The sequence below is a fragment of the Armigeres subalbatus genome, chromosome 3, assembly GCF_024139115.2.
Source record: "Armigeres subalbatus isolate Guangzhou_Male chromosome 3, GZ_Asu_2, whole genome shotgun sequence".
Lineage (NCBI taxonomy): Eukaryota > Metazoa > Arthropoda > Insecta > Diptera > Culicidae > Armigeres > Armigeres subalbatus.
In genome coordinates, this window is record NC_085141.1 from 366,440,077 (window position 1) to 366,457,203 (window position 17,127).

Genomic DNA, 17,127 nt, shown 5'->3' on the forward strand with positions numbered 1-17,127 from the left:
TTTAAGACTAGCAAATAGAGTCAGCCAGCATTACATCGTTACAGACGATTGACAAATAAGAGTGTTGCAATGCGATGGTACGTTTTCACGATTCGGGAATGGACACGTCAAATGATCATTGGTTTGAACTTGAAACTCGACTAATAAACATTACATCAAAATATTACCAATCTTCAATACTATCATTTTTACTGGACGAACTTCATAAAGAACTACAACTTTCAATATCTAACATATTTCAACACACTCAACACACCGGACGTCTCTCTTCGCAGTGAGAAGTGAGTAATGATGGTTGAGAAGAGAGACGTCAAATAACCTTTTTGGTCAAACGACATATTCGGCTGAACGACCTATTCGGCCAATTCGACCGAATGACTTGTTCGTCCAAATGAACTATTCGGCCTAATGACTTATTCGACCAAATGGGTTTTGGATGAATGATTTGTTCGGCCTAGTGGCATTCGGGGCCCTCCTTAGCCGTGCGGTAAGACGCGGCTACAAAGCAAGACCATGCTGAGGGTGGCTGGGTTCGATTCCCGGTGCCAGTCTAGGCAATTTTCGGTTTGGAAATTGTCTCGACTTCCCTGGGCAACAAAGTATCATCGTGTAAGCCGCATGATATACGAATGCAAAAATGGTAACTTGGCTTAGAAGCCTAACAGTTAATAAGTATGAAATGGAAGTGCTTAATGAACACTAAGCTGCGAGGCGGATCGGTCCCAGTGTGGGGATGTAATGCCAATAAGACGAAAAAGTGGCATTCGGCCAAATGGCTTTCGGCCGAATGGGTTGCGACCAAACAACCCTCCTCCGTTTATTAGTACCCTTGTAAATGTTTGGTGGACTTTGAAGGATCTCCTAGATATCCGTACGAAACGCCAAAGTACTCGTAAAATTCTACAAATGTAGAAGGTCGGACAATGTACGGAATAATTTTTGGAACCTTAAAATTATGTCCGGAGTTAAACGAAAGATATGGATTTGTAGTGGATGTCATCATAAGGAATCTTCAGAACAGAGTTCAAATAATCCAAGTATTAGAATACGTATCTTAGTTCTTATTTGTTTTTGTTTTTTATTTGTTCTGCTGTTTTAGAGATGTCACCCTCAAAGGATCACTATTCTATGCATTATGAATTATCACTCCTTATAAAAGTGAGAGTACGTTTCCTTTGTTATATTTATTGTTAGTTATTACAATAAATCGTTAAGATTATTTTTTAAGAGTTATTTTTTAACATGAAACACAACAAAATAAAAACCTAGATACAGTTGATAAGAGAAAACCTTTCACTAATGGTGTGGCAACACCTTGTAAGCATTTAATGATGTTGGAACTCATAATTTCGAGTGACTACAATTCCTTGGAAATTACCAATCTCAAATTATAAAATGGATCAACATATCGTGAGTGTTCTGTATTTGGTTAACCCTACCTAAGGATCAGGCTTACGTTTCAACCGCTATAGGAAAGCTTTTTTATTCTTAATGATCAAGAATGATGTTTATGATTTTTTTTGATATTCTTGTTTAGAGAGAATCACACGAGATACAACATTTATCCGAAACACTAAAACATTAAGTCGATTGATCATATATCACAAGCATCTTTCTTGATTATTTAGATTTCAAAAGTCGCAGAGAAGGATTAGCTGCCCAGCCCTCAATTTCCATCACATTATGTTAATAAAATAAATTATGTTTCGAGCATTCAGTAAATTTGATCATTTTCGTCTAGTATTTGAAATTTGTAGCAAAATATAAAAGTTTCTCAGTACCTTACGGTACCAGCTTTGATGTTCTGTAGTATGCAGAGTATAGGAATATATCACCGCTATGAGTACGGTGGCTTAGAACGTGAGAATCGGTTGTTCGCGATGATCCAACAGGTCTGAAAAGACGTAAATTTAACATTCTGATACAATTTGAATATTGGATGGTTACCTTTTGCTATGCTCCACCAAGGCAATGTAACGTACGTAAGGAATGCATTCAGCGGCGTTGACTGCTGGCGTCGGTTTTCTTTCCAGAAGTGGAAAGTCTGCGTGAAACCCTTCGTTGTCCAGAGCGGATTATATGCGCCGTCGTCCAATTCTAGAAGAAAATATTAAAAGTTTCTATGATTAAAAAGCGTAATTAAAGATTCGTAAATTTTCCAAAATTGTATGTGGTATTCATTGTGCCCCCAGCCAAATCACCCTGACGCAGTGCTAACCTTTTCCTCGCTTCGGGTGATAGTCACACCAATAGTAGATGTCGGTCCCATCTGGGGTGCGTCGTTTAGGCACATGTTCGATCAATCTCCCCCCGGTCAGGCTGTGCGGCCGCAGGTAGAAACTGTTGTAGCTCGGTTTCTTCACTTTAGGCAACGTTGAGCACAGCTTTTTGGCCCGTAGGGTACGCAATGCTTCCATTATGTTGGCACTTTCTCGTCGTTCCTGCTCCGGCGATGAATCTTTCCCGTCGTCGGTCCGTTCGGGGTCGCTCTTGGCTCCCGAGTTACCGTTGACGTCGTTCTTGGGTTTAGCTTTACAACTGGGACTATTGCTGGTACTATTTCTACGGTTAAGCTTAATGTTAGCGTTTTCAGTACTGCTATCCACCGAGGGATACTTATTTTTTATGGACAACTTATTACTACTCTTACGATACATTATAGAAAATTTACTATTGCCACTATTGTTAATGGCATTAATTGTGGAAGCCGCAGTCGTTTTATTGGATTTCTTATCTTGGTACTCCTTTATGCTTTCCTTCATCACAGTTTTACCTTCCTTGGCGTTTGTTTTCTGCTGAGATATTGCTTTGACCTTTACAGTACCTACAGTTTCCTTCGCTGGAAACTCCTCCTTCCCATTGACTCGAATCATCTGGTTTGCATCGAAGTCGTTCATGACTCCGATCTTTACCACATCATCGCCCAAATCTCCATTCAATGAAACAGCATCGTCCGCTATCTCTACTTCTTCAGCGTCCTGAGGATTCTCGTTCTTATTATTATTGACATTCTTCTTCTTCAAACTCGGGGACATCGACGGTTTCTTCGGACTTTTCCTCTCCGCTCCGCAACTTCCACTCCTATTCAACGTTTTCTTCTTCCCATTCCCATACTCAATCTCACTTTCCACGATCAGCAAGCTCGGATGTTTGGCTATGGATCGGCTCTTGGAAACCGTGCTCAAACAAGCCGGCGAATCGTTCAGCTCCGGTGTGTCCTCTTCGCACTTGGGACAGTGCACGTAGTACACGTCGGACATTTGTGCCGAAGCCGTGTCGCTCCAGCGCTTGCGGGGCCCGAAGCACGTGCAACACCCAGCCGACCCAGCGCTACTTCTGCTGATTCGTCGCGCAGCCGCTTGTTCGGCAGCCTTGCTCAGTGTTCCATGACCGGGCGCGGTGTCCAGTTTCGAATCGGACACCGAAGAAGCAGGACGATCTACGAGAAAAGAAAAAGAAACAGAAAATTTTGAAATAAGGCGGGGAAATTCTGAATTTTGATAATAATAAAAAATAACAACGGTGTAAATCGTAGAATGTATGCGCCAAAATTGTGTGCAACCTATGGGCAATTGGGAATTGTAACAAATAATGTGGTTAAAAACGGAAGAACTCAAAATAACAGAAATATTAAAAATATTTAACAGAGCGATCGTCCTGCTTCCCTGGTTTGGTCCTAATTCAAAGCTAAGCAAAATAGTAGGGTGTGTTTGCAATCAATGGTTAAAATATGATGTCAAAATCATGTTGAATGTGTAAATAAATGAATGGATGCTTGGAATATGTGTTTTTGATGAACTAATAGAAACATGAAGACAAGTTTATAAATAAAATGGGAAGCAAGCGTGGTGAATGCAAAAGATAAAAAGTTAGACAAGAATGTTATTTTTTTTATTACAGAAGCTGGTGATTGCTTCGATAACCGGAAAAATGAATTGTGAGAACAATACCGCATGGACCTCGAAGCTTCGTGAAAAGATAAAAAATCTCGAAAGAAAAATCTCTACTAGGTGATCCAGCAAAAAAAAACCCAGATTAATCCACCTAGCGTTGGTGATGCCTTTCTCGCATTTAGTGAAGACACCAACCTTATATGGGGTTTATAAGTCCGATGTGCCATTTTCATCATAACTTTTAAACGCAATGACCGATCGTTATCAAATTCAATAGTGATCAACAAGGCTTTGTCCCCTGTCGAATAAAACTTGTTGAGAGAAAATCGGTTAAGGATTACTATACGAAAAGTTGTCTAATGTTTTTTATAGCTTTTGTGCACACACATACACACACATACACACACACACATACACACGGACAGACAGACATGTGCTCAGTTTGTCGAGCTGAGTCGATTGGTATATAACACTATGGGTCTCAGAGGCTTCTATAAAAAGTTCGTTTTTGAAGTGAAATGATAGCCTTTCGGTACAACTTCGTTGTACGAGAAAGGCAAAAATAATCAAGGCAATCTAATTTTCGTGTGAAACAATTTAAGGATTTTTGAAGATCTTCTTCTTTTTCTTAATGGCATTACATCCCCACACTGAGACAGAGCCGCCTCGCATGTCGCAGCTTAGTGTTCATTAAGCACTTCCACAGTTATTAACTTCGAGGGTTCTTAGCCAAGTTACCATTTTTTGCATTCGTATATCATGAGGCTAACACGATGATACTTTTATGCCCAGGGAAGTCAAGACAATTTCCAATCCGAAAATTGACTAGACCGGCACCGGGAATCGGACCCAGCCACCCTCAGCATGGTCTTGCTTTGTAGCCGCGCGTCTTACCGCATGGCTAGGGAGGGCCCCGAAGATATTCAAAAATTATAACAGATTTATACTGCCGCTAACCGCAAGTCGAGCACATCTGTATATGGGGCTCCATATACAGATGTGCTCAACTTGCGGTTAGCGGCAGTATAGATAACTTTACAGAATCAGTAGCTTTCGGGAATGAAGGCACACCCAGAGATAAAGTTACGTCCAAGAAGCATACCAGCCATGCGATTGCCCGAGGAGGGAGCTCCTACTGGAGCTGGTCCAGGGACGAGGGACAGAGCGAGCGGTTAGCAACTAGAGGAAGGAGAGGTGCAACAGCGAACCTCTAGCCATCGGGCCCGTACAGAAACGGAAGCAGAAGATATTATCAGGGCCAGGGCCTTTCTGCCCCCTCTGATGTTGATGTGATTGATCGGCTATGGATCATGTCTAGGAGGCGAGATCGAGCGATACGTCGTGAAGGAGTTTTGTTGTGTTGGATGCATTGATCGCAAGTAGTCGTCGCGGATCCATTACACGCGCCGCTCCAGAACCAACGTGGTTTTGCAACGACAGCAATTGATGGACGAACTAGCCAATCATATGGGCACAGCAGTTACACAGTCCCGCGGACAGACCCCATCAGTTGACGAGTGCAGTAACCATCCTTAATCAGAATATTTTGCAACTGTACATCGAAAACATGGAAAACGTTGAGAAGCTGCATTTCATTATGTATTCGGGTGTAGTGGCTGTAAGGACGTTGAGATTGCGAACTCGCCCGCAAAGTGAGAGTGATGGACGGTTAACATAACTGAGATCCTCGACACCCATGAACGGTGGTTGAGTTCTCTGTCTAAACGAATGCGACACTATGGAGAATGCTCGAAGAGAAAGGAGCAAAACCGAAAGTTCAACATCCACGAAAGGAAGTTCTAAAACCACAATCGAAACGACAAAACCGACCAAATACAGACGAATAATGTGTCTTGCGAGTCTGTACAACGTTCTGTCATCTGTAATGGCGAGGAACGTGCAGGACCATTGCGATGTCAACAACCTGATGACCAAGGAACAGAAAGGTTGTCACGAGACTGAGGATTAGATCGTCGAGTGGTTGGTTAACCGTAAATTACGTGAAAAGCTTGAGGTTGACGGAAGATTTGGTTTCAGCCAATATGTCTTTCGCATAGGGTATTGGGCAAGTTCGTACTTAGCCGAATTGGGAGACGTACTCCAAAGCGCCTTCAACCAACAGATATACGTCGATCTAGTTTATCTGGATATTACGGATGCATTCTACCGTACCTGAGTCCCACTAGTGCTGAATCAGCTGGTGGACTGGGGTTTCACTGGCAACATTATAGATTTTGTTCACAACTGCCTCTCCCGCCGGCCCTTCCGTGTCCTTATCGGCTAGTCTACCTCCAGGACCTACCCAGAGAAAACCAAGGGCCGAACGCGAATGCGACCCCAAGCAGCGATTAGTGCAGTTCCTATTCGCCAAAAAGCCGCCGCATCCTGAAACCACAGAGCTCCCATCCTTGTTTAAGGGGATCGATTCCTACACACGGTAACCGGCGTCAGTCTTCCCCCGGTGGCTAGAATCGATTGGCATGGAGCGAGGAGCTGGCACTTATCCACAGACAATGGAAACCGCTCCATCGCGAGGCGCTTTGAAAGAGGGGACAATATAGAAACTCTACGTTACACTACCGGTCTTTTTCGAGATAAGGAATCGACTTAGGCTTTACTAGAAACAACATAACGGTGTTAGATGGCCTTTTGAACAATGCAGCATCTTCTCGGTGGAAATCGCAGCTCTGTTTATTGTCGTTACCACTCTCTCCGACAAACCGGTCCTATTTCTGACTGATCCCGCTAGTGCCATTGCTACGCTGCAAATCGACCAGGCCATTCTCGTTTGATGCTAGAGAACGTCACTGCGGACACTTTTGCTAAATCAAATACATAGTCAGCCAGGATTGGGAGAACCAATCGGCAGCTTCCAGGAGCACGCAGCTACGAAAGACTAAAGAATCCACTGCACCCTGGAGAGACATGCCCAGTCTCAAGGACAAGCACGCCATCTCCCGCCTTTGCACCAGTTACACCCGATTTTTACACATAATTTCGGCGGTAAGCCCTTCTGGACCGTTTGTGAAATATGCGAGGTACAAAACACAATAGAGCATGTGATTTGTAGATGTTCAAGTTCGACATTCCTCGATCCAGCTACGGAATATCGATAAACATTACGAGGCAGTTAATTGCATATTATTCGGCAACTCGGCCGTACGAAAACCATTTTTTTGTTAAATATCTTGACTTTGCATATGCACAGCACATGTTTCGAAATGGACAAATTGATATGAAATTTGTGAAAAAGAATCCACAAGTCTTGGAGGGACTCGAACTCTCAATCTTCTAATCTCTAGATAGGCGTGATAACCCCTACACAACAAGACCACTTAAAGGTCACGTTTGTGGAAAAGCCATCAGAATCCGAGTACCATCCTCCACCGCAGTTAGCTCTTTTTTTGCAAATTGAATACCTTTCAGATGCTTGATTTGTCCAATCTCCGCATGTGCTTTACTGCTGGATATACATCAACAGGTGTCAACAGTTTTGGGATATTCTGGGACATCCAAACTGGTCTTGAGTTCGGGACTTGAGATCTACAGGAACCAGAAAGTCTTTTTTCAGTCCTCAAAGCTTCAATTTGCGTTCAGTTGTATCCATTACAGTTCCTGGGAGCGGAAAAGATATCGTAAGACAGTATTGAGATATTCTGGGTCATCCAAACTGTCCTTGAGTTCTGGACTTGAGATCTACAGCTACAAGAAAATCTTTTTTCAGTCCTCAAAGCTTCAATATGCATTCAGTTGTATCTATTACAGTTCCTGGGAGAGCAAAAGATATCGTAAGATAGTTTTGAGATATTCTGGGCTATCCGAATTGTCCTTGAGATCGGGACTTGAGATCCATAGCTACAATAAAGTCTTTTTTCAGTCCTCAAAGCTTCAATATACATTCAATTATATCCATTACAGCTCCTAGGAGGTCAATAGATGTCGTAAGAAAGTTTTGAGATATTCTGGGCCATCCAAACTGTCCTTGAGTTCTGGACTTGAGATCTACAGCTACAATAAAGTCTGATTTTCTGTCCTCGAAGCTTCGATATACAATCAATTATATCCATTACAGCTCCTAGGTAGTCAACAGATGTTATAAGAAAGTTTTAAAATATTCTGGGCCATCCAAACTGGTCTTGAGTTCAGGACTTGAGATCTACAGCAACAAGAAAATCTTTAGTCAGTACTCAAAGCTTCAATATGCATTCAGTTGTATCTATTACAGCTCCTGGGAGAGCAAAAGATATCGTAAGATAGTTATGAGATATTCTGGGCCATCCAAGCTGTTCTCGAGATCGGGACTTGAGATCCATAGCTACAATAAAGTCTTTTTTCAGTCCTCAAGGCTTCAATATACATTCAATTATATCCATTACAGCTCCTAGGAGGTCAATAGATGTCCTAAGAAAGTTTGAGATATTCTGGGCCATCTAAACTGTCCTTGAGTTCTGGACTTGAGATCTACAGCTACAATAAAATCTGATTTTCTGTCCTCGAAGCTTCGATATACAATCAATTATATCCATTACAGCTCCTAGGTAGTCAACAGATGTTATAAGAAAGTTTTAAATTATTCTGGGCCATCCAAACTGGTCTTCAGTTCGGGACTTGAGATCTACAGCAACAAGAAAGTCTTTTTTCAGTCCTCAAAGCTTCAATATGCATTCAGTTGTATCCATTACAGCTCCTGGGAGGGCAAAAGATATCGTAAGATAGTTTTGAGATATTCTGGGTCATCCAAACTGTCCTTGAGATCGGGACTTGAGATCTACAGCTACAATAAAGCCTTTTTTCAGTCCTCAAAGCTTCAATATGCATTCAGTTGTATCCATTACAGCTCCTGGGAGGGCAAAAGATATCGTAAGATAGTTTTGAGATATTCTGAGCCATCCAAACTGTCGTTGAGATCGGTACGAGATTTACAGCTACAATAAAGTCTTTTTTCAGCCCTCAAAGCTTCAATATACATTCAGTTATATCTATAACAGCTCCTGGGAGGTCAACAGATATCGTGAGATAGTTTTCGGATATTCTGTGCCATCCAAACTGTTCTTGAGTTCGGGACTTGATATCTACAGCTGCAAGAAAGTATCCTTTTCAGTCCTCAAAGCTTCAATATGCATTCAGTTGTATCCATTACAGCTCCTGGGAGGGCAAAAGATATCGTAAGATAGTTTTGTGATTTTGTGATATTCTGGGTAATCCATACTGTCCTTGAGTTTGGGACTTAAGATCTACAACTACAAGAAAGTATTTTCTCAGTCTTATAGCTTCAATTCAATGCATTCAGTTATATCTATTATAGCTCCTAGGAGATCTCACGACTCAAAATTGCGATACTTGGAAAATTCTAGGTAATCCAAACTGTCTTGTAGTACAGAATCTACGTTCTTAAGCTTGCAAACTATAGTTTTTTGCCATACAATGTCTTGATTTACGTTCAACTCTGTTCATCACATCTATTGGAAGAAGAAAAAACCAAGATTGATCTGAGATATTCTGAGTAATCCAAATTGTTCTTGTGTTTGTGACGTGCGATCATTATTTGTGACAGTAGATTTTTTCCTTACACAAAATTTTGACACGAGTTCAACCACACCCGTTACATCTCCTGGAAGTATGAAATGGATCGGCAGATAGTATAAATGTTCTTAATAAATGTCATCCAAACTATCCTTGAGGTGCAGTTAACAGTTGTAGCCATGGCTTTTTCAACTACTCAAGCATTTGTTACGTTTTCAACTATAAGCATTGCATCTCACCATCTCACCATGTCTCTTGATCTTCTGGAATATGTTATGGACATGGTTGAATGCCTATGCAAGTTTGGAGTGACGAAAAAGCTTGTGTCCTGGCTGTAGATCGCGTTCTGGACTCAAGTATGATTTGTAGACCTAGGATATCCCAAAACCATCTGATTATGTCTCTTGATCTCCAGAAATATGTTATGGAGATGGTTGAATGCATATCCAAGCTTGGAATGACGAAAAAAGCTTGTGTTGTGGCTGTAGATCGCAAGTTCTAAACTCAAGGACAATTTAGATGACCCAGGATATCCCCAAACCATCCTACTATGTCGTTTGATCTTCAGGGATATGTTATGGATATGGTTGAATACATATCCAAGCTGAGAGTGACTGATAAAGCTAGTATGGTAACTGTAGGTTCTGGACTCAAGGATAGTTTGGATGATCTAACACATCCCAAAAAAATATGTTTTAGCTTGCTTCGTCATTTCTCCATAATTAATCACAAAAACACATGGAATGTATCAAATTTACTGGGTAATACCGCTTGGAAAAATTTGGGCCTGAAAGGATTAAGCAACCGCAGTACCGAGAGCGCGATGGCATCCCAGCTAGCGCTGTTGAATGCATTTTTGATGTCAAGCATGGACATGGTGCTTGAGGACAGGGACTTGTGACATGGGACGGAAAGAGTACCTCAATAATGCGCTTCAGCCTTGCCGGAGACTGTTCGGGGGATGCTAGCCCGCGTCTGGTCTTCGCCATTACTATACTGTAGGCATCGCCCCAGGAATTAGCGTTGGCGATAAGCAGCGTTCAAAACTCTTATGCTCAGAGCGAGCTCTTTGTATCATGCGCCTGGCTCTAAGGCAGGTTGACCGAAGGTCTGTGATCGCAGCGTTTTACCAGTATGCTGGAGATCGACTATTTTTCGGTAGGGCCCTCGTTAGACTATCGGTGCCAGCCTCCAGTCCCAGAGCCACGGTGAATGCTTCGCTGTCGAAGCTTGTGGCCTTACACCCTCGAATTTGATGGGTGTTGGTTGACCTAGGTTGCTGAACACCATGGCTAACCACGTAGTGGATTGCTATAGATGGTCGCTATGGGTGTAGCCCTCGTCGACTCTCCAGTTCAGTCACCTGGTCAAGCCAAGGCTACAGAACGTGCTGGCTGAGCTACCGTTGCTCAACACTTCCTCCAGCTTTGCTAGAGCCTCTAGCAAAGCCCGACCTCTCTGGTTGGTACAACGACCTACAAGGTCGGACGATAGCCTGTTGACTATTTGGGTGAATTGCTCTATTGGTGCCCCACCACGGTCACAGCAGCTACAATAGAACACCCCGTTGACCTTAGCTATGGCAACACCTTCGGTAGGTGTGTGTACATCCTCTTGGACCGGAAACCGGCCCGTTGTGTGAATCGCCGCTGTCTTCGACCCGTCCGTGACCCAGTTACCATTGTTGGTAGGGCGACGGTATGGATCTGCAAGAATAGGGACGTTGATCTCCGACTCGGAAACCGACTGCCACAGCAGCTGCTGAGCAGTTGCACAATGGTTAAGGTTCAGCTGACAAGCAGACCATACGGACAAGTAGGTCCGCTCATAAAATGGTTGCGGGCTTGCTTCCTACTAGTGCAGCTAAGGCACCTAGGTGTCTTATGCAAAGTGTCCTTCTTCACCGCAACGTCGACAAAGGTTGCTACGGTCCGGCCCCTTGTATTTCCATGATTTGTGACCGGTCTCGAAGCACCAACATTCTTGTTGGGCATATTGACCATCCGACCTTCAGTTTACCAAGCGCAAGGACCTTTTTGGGGTCCGCAACTGGTAACTTGAACCAAGCTACTTGGGTGCCAAAGGACCCCCTCTAAGTCGTACAGAAGCTCGCTTAATTTCTGTCCCGGACTGTACCTTCATCGCGGAGATGAGATCCTCTGCCTTAGTAACTTCATCCAGCTGCTTACACCGGAGAGTTACCACGGTGCCCAGGGACCTGACCTCCACCCTTTCGCACAGGACATTCTGAGCCAGCCTTCTGTAGCATGTACCACTCGCTTGTGCTCCACGCTTCAGCACCAGGATCATGGGACTTACCTCCCTGGTAGGGTTGTAAGACACACCCCCCCCCCCATCCCACAAATGTCTATAGGATTCACGGGCAATCTAACGAGGGTCCTAAGTCTCCTGCTCCTCAATCATAATCTCTACAAGGTCAGCTGTGGGGGAGGGGACTATACTCCCCAACTTCGCTAAAATCGTTCACAAGTTTTGACACCAACAGACTAAAAGTTTTTCTTTTTGGTCGGTTTTATGGATCGATGTTATGCGCTAAGTTTGTTTTTATTAGATCTGACTGCCGAAGTTTGTCAATGGAGACTCTTTGAAAACAACCCTGATTTATGTCTTTTGTCTCGTATTTTCGTTCAGCTTTTATTTTTTAGCCCTTTATTGCCAGTTGCTCTCTTAGCACTGCCGATATAATGACAATTCATTTGTGAACTGAATTCTTTTCAAAATTGACGGAAATGAAGTTAGGGGTCGTAAACTTGTACACTAATGACGTAAGCATTTTTCTTAGTTCTTTGAACCTTCCCCCTTCCTTTGTAAGATTTTTCCTATACAAATTATTTTTCATTCATATGGGGATTTAAAAATGACAGCCCCATATAAGTGCTTACGAAATTAGTATACGGCCCCTTGAAAGAAAGGGAAATATTCCAAGGCTATTCCATCGCCCATACCTTTATTGACGATTGGAATCTCAATCTCAATCGTTTACAAACGATTGGAATCTCAATCGGAATCGTTTCGGAGGACGCTGCATTTTTCAACTTCGTTTTACAAATTTATTACAATTCATACAGCCTTACAAATATTTTTCCAATTTTTTTTTTGGCCCAAAATCTATGCAAAATGCACTTTTGAAGGATCCATTTTCAAGCCAGTGACGCAATCCAGATAGGCGTCCCGCGTTTCGCAGAACGCTTGCTGGTCACATTATTGTTTACTTACAGTTTCGGAATGGTGAAACGGACCATTACTGACTAGGAGGCGTTAGAACGAGCAGTACTGGTGGCGTTCAACAAACATCCCATGCGCCATACAAAATCACCCATTGAGAGAGTCACCTTGCCACGTGCAGTAGAAGGAAGAGTCGTCACCAATATACAAGCACTGTTTCCCAGATCCAGCAGTTGCAAAGATATTACGAAATTTCCGGGAGAGCTAGTACCGCAACAACATCTATCGCGCTGTGTGTGAAGCTAAACACGGATTCGGTGCCTTCCATCTGGCCCAGGAAAACTATCAGCTTAATTGCGACATCGAAACTGTTGACGAGATGATCGTATCATGGAAGCAGAAGATGTATTTGGAAGAATTTCCCACGGGAATGAATCACCCATTTTGAGCGTGTTTACAGCAGTTACCTTTCCGAAATCTGTATGGCAAAGTCCATTTATTTAATTTTTCGAAATCAAACAAGTATTTGAGAAGCGTAGCAGCGGACACCTTCCTACATAACTGGTAGACAATAGTTTTTCATGAAATGTTCCTATTTTTGAGAAAACTTGCGTTAGATGTCTTTCGCTATACATATTTCCGGCGGTTATCCCATGTTGGCTATTTTTGCATATACGTTAGCACCTGGATGCTGGCTGCGACGGGAAGGAAATCAGCCACTGTTGATAATTAATTTTAAAGAATGTTTCAATAAAGTAAAAAAAAATCCCATGGAAATTCGGGAAAAAATATCAATTAAAGTTCTAATTTAAAAAAATCAAAATTTTTGAAAAAAAAATCCATAGAGATTTGAAAGAATTCTTCTGTGGAGTTCCAAAATGATTTTTTTGTAAAAGTTTGAATTTTTTTTAGTGAAAAATCGGAGATAACTTGCTAGAAAGTCAGAATAAATTTTCCGTGAAGATGCAAAGAAAATTCCAATGGAAATTTAGACCATTTTCCCATAAAATATTTGAAAGTAAAATACAGGGAAATCTATGAGAATATGAAAAATATTTCGTAGAAACTAAAATTTTTGGAGAATCTCCGAAAATTTGTTTGGCATTTTCAAAGTATGAAAAAACAGAAAAATAGGTAATTTGAAGCGCATGGACACGGGCCCCCATATAGCACATATTTTATGCTCGTTATCTACACAGATGTAGGGGCTATTTATATCGTATAAATTAGGCCGTGTTTGGAAATATAAGCATTTTGAGCATTAAGGTTGTAACAATGCCGAGTCTCTTCATAGCATTAAAACATCCAATATTGTTGAATAAGCTTGGTTATAAATCCACGCAACTAAATAAAATAAATACAGATAGCGATAATAACAGACACGGTCACACACGATAATAGCAATCCAAACAATCGCCTTTGACTCACCGTCTCGCAAATCCCCCGCTTCGATTTCCGACACCTCATTTGCTAAACAGTCCAGTCCCTCGTTCTCCGAGCGTGCTTTCGTTCCACCATAGGATGAATCATTGGCGTTCTTGGTGCGCCACCCGTACCGGCTGAAGTTGTTGAGATTTGCACTGGGATCGCTCAGCCGTCGTTGGTGCCGATAGTTGTAGTACTCGTCGCAGTCTTCCTCCCATTCCGAGTCCCACATGTCCGTGGCGCAGAACCTTAAATGAAGTAAATGATTTTTATTTACGACCTAATAGAAGTGTATTTTGGAACATACCCTGGTTCACTGGTAGGGGTTTCTACTCCTGACCCTTTCGGCTTAGTGACGGCCATTTCGGCGTGACCTTTACCTTGAGGACCTTTCATCCTCACGAACTCGCAGCGAGTTTGCGGTCCTCCGGAGCTGAACAATCCGAACGACATGCGTTGTGCTACCTTAGAGCTAAGACTAGATTGCTGTAATAAAAATCCAATATAGAACAACATTGCAATCCTTTTACCATCTTCCCCACTTACCCTGGCGTCGTAGACCCTTTTCAGTGCATCATACCGAATCGAACCCAGAAATATCACACCCTGAACGCTACCGTCCCTATCGGTAGCCACCAGCTCCACGCAGACCATTTCCCCATCTCGCACCAGAATGTCGTGGAAAACTTCATCGAAATTATCCACCATAAAACAAATGTGCGGATAGGTGATCTCTTCGCTCTCGCCTTTGGTGTCCATTTTCCTTCGGCTGGGCGATGCGTACACCTTCTGCGAGTGGCGCCGAAGCACCTGAAGCTCCTTCGGTGACGTTCTGGTGCAGATGGCCAACGTTAGCGTGTAGTCGAACTGGTGGATCACCAGATTCAGGTAGACCGTCTCCTCCCAGTCCACATCCGGATCGCCGATGGGCAGCTTCCGGGAATCCTTCCGAAAGACCTCGATTTCCGTTTCATACTTTGGCATCACCCGGGAAGAGCCTTTGATGTGCTTCTTGCGCACGAAGAACAGCAAGTCATCGCAATCGATGCTGTGCTGCTTTTCGGTTTGGAAGAGAAAGTGGCGCACGAAGAGATCCGTCCAGTAGGTGGTGCCCTGCAGAACGACGAAGCCACCGTCTGGAAACGGGAGGAGAGGAGAATGTTGTTGCGAGATAAGATAAGGTATTGGAACGGGAAGTTATATGCATTCATGGGGATGATAACAGAAGCTATCAAAACTAGCCGATGGGTTAGAGGAATTGATAACCCGATCGTGGCGTTGTACATATTATCTTTTCAGTTAAACAGCATTGCTGATTACCATATAGAATATAGACAGTATGTGTAGCGTATATATTGGTACATCTGAAGTCGGTAAACAAGTCCTACTAATCGAAGGGAAAAGAAAAAAATGTGGACCTCCCGAGGACTGCTACTTCCTCACTTCACGGTTTCGGTCTTGCTGCTGGAGTTTTATTCTGGAAGGTTGAGTTTTGTTTATTCGGCGTGCCTTTTTCGCTCTAATGCCGTATTTCAGTCATATTCACCGTGCCGCATTTTTCCTTTCCACTAACTATTCATACTGTATTCGTCGCCATACCAGGCTGCGGCGATATCGCCAATGGCAGATCGAATATTTTTCTAATCACGTAGAAGAGAAGCTGCGCTTATCTGATCTTTAATTTGAAGTACCAAATGCTTCCTACTGAAGGATTCTTCCGGCATGGCAATGTATAGCAATTTGATATCGATTTTTGAAGGTTATCACTGAGTTTTAATCAGCAAGGTTCAGTTCATTCAAACAACTGTCTAGCGTACTGGTTTCTTGCGATCAAGCCCCACCGAAGGGAGTGGTTACCCTCCAACACCTTTTCCGAACTAAATCTATCATATGTTGTGCATATGCATAAATCAAGTTTCAGACATAGTAAATAATTTCTACTCCGGGTGGCTTAATACCCGGAACATAGGCCCTCAGCAGAGTTGTTAATATAAAGACGGGAAGTTAGTGCAATGACTTATTAGGCCATTGGAGAAATACACACTTGGCTGACCCTAAATATTAAGGAGATTTCACAAAGGAGGGCCTTGCCGTCGTCAACCGTTTCTGTCAGAAGTAAACGCCTGTGCCCCAGCCCACCGTAAATAAGTCGGAACACTAATCAACAACCAAAGTTCCTCAACGAAGATACAAGTCACCGGGTTGGATCGGGTAACCCATAGTGAGTGCTTCCAGGATTGCTAATCGACGAGAAGGCAAAAATTCAAGTTTTCAACTCGATGAATAGTTTATTTGAGTGATAAGATTCAAAATGGTTACACCCAACCGGTGATTGTTAGATTTTATAACAATTCTGTATAAGAATCTACCAAAACCTGTATAAGAACCAGGCATATGCGAAAATGCTAGATTCTTATACAAATATTGTATGAGACCTTACAATTTTGCAAGTGTTTCTTACAATATTTGTGTGTGAGCTTACATTTTTTGTATAAAAATCTAACTGTTTCGCAAAACGAAGTGTGCCTTGGTTGAGAACGGACCTGCTTGTCATTTTGTCTTGTACTTGTATCTACGCAATTTTTCTTGAATTCGGCTGAAGATGGCAGAGTCCCGGAGACTGTGTTAATTTTGAAGTCTTGAAAGTGAAATCCGATGTTATCCATGTTTAAAATGGTAGAAGACGAATTCTAGTACTGTGCTGTTGGTTGGAGTTAGAATGAACGCTTTGGGAATGTGGCGGAGTTCTCTTCGGAATGGATTCAAGCGGCAATCTATGGTGTCAGAATTCGCTACCTGCATCAAGAATAGAGAACATACCTTAACATCTTATACCAGAGCTGACGAGAGACTGAGTCGTTCATTATGAAAAAGGGTGAGAACGTTTAATGTTGTGTTTTCCATATCTTAGTGCTGGTTATTTAATTTGGAAGATGTAATTATCCTTAGAAAGGAAAAAAGACTTTGCTTTTTGTTACTTTGACTGTTGATCGGAAACACTGAATATTGACTCGTGGTGCATTACAGTTATTTTTTTACATATTTTCATACGTTAGGTAACATTGAATCCGCATTCAGAGCAAGACTAAAGGATATATAC

At 42.5% G+C, this 17,127-nt stretch overlaps 1 protein-coding gene across 2 annotated transcripts in view; it reads right to left on the minus strand.

Annotated features, from left to right (window-relative positions):
* Positions 1-1,038: 1,038 nt before the first annotated feature.
* The window catches only part of LOC134226343 (uncharacterized protein KIAA0930 homolog), a 36,225-nt gene continuing 20,136 nt past the window's right edge, over positions 1,039-17,127 (minus strand). The window contains exons 2-7 of one of the 2 annotated variants that reach the window (XM_062707060.1): positions 14,574-15,163; positions 14,335-14,513; positions 14,031-14,275; positions 2,219-3,439; positions 1,948-2,097; positions 1,039-1,894 (exon numbers count right to left, since the gene is read on the minus strand). In XM_062707060.1, the coding sequence (XP_062563044.1) occupies positions 1,854-1,894; positions 1,948-2,097; positions 2,219-3,439; positions 14,031-14,275; positions 14,335-14,513; positions 14,574-15,163 (2,426 nt within the window). In that variant the 3' untranslated portion in view covers positions 1,039-1,853. The remainder of the gene's footprint in view (positions 1,895-1,947; positions 2,098-2,218; positions 3,440-14,030; positions 14,276-14,334; positions 14,514-14,573; positions 15,164-17,127) is intronic. The other variant, XM_062707061.1, reaches the window with a different exon arrangement.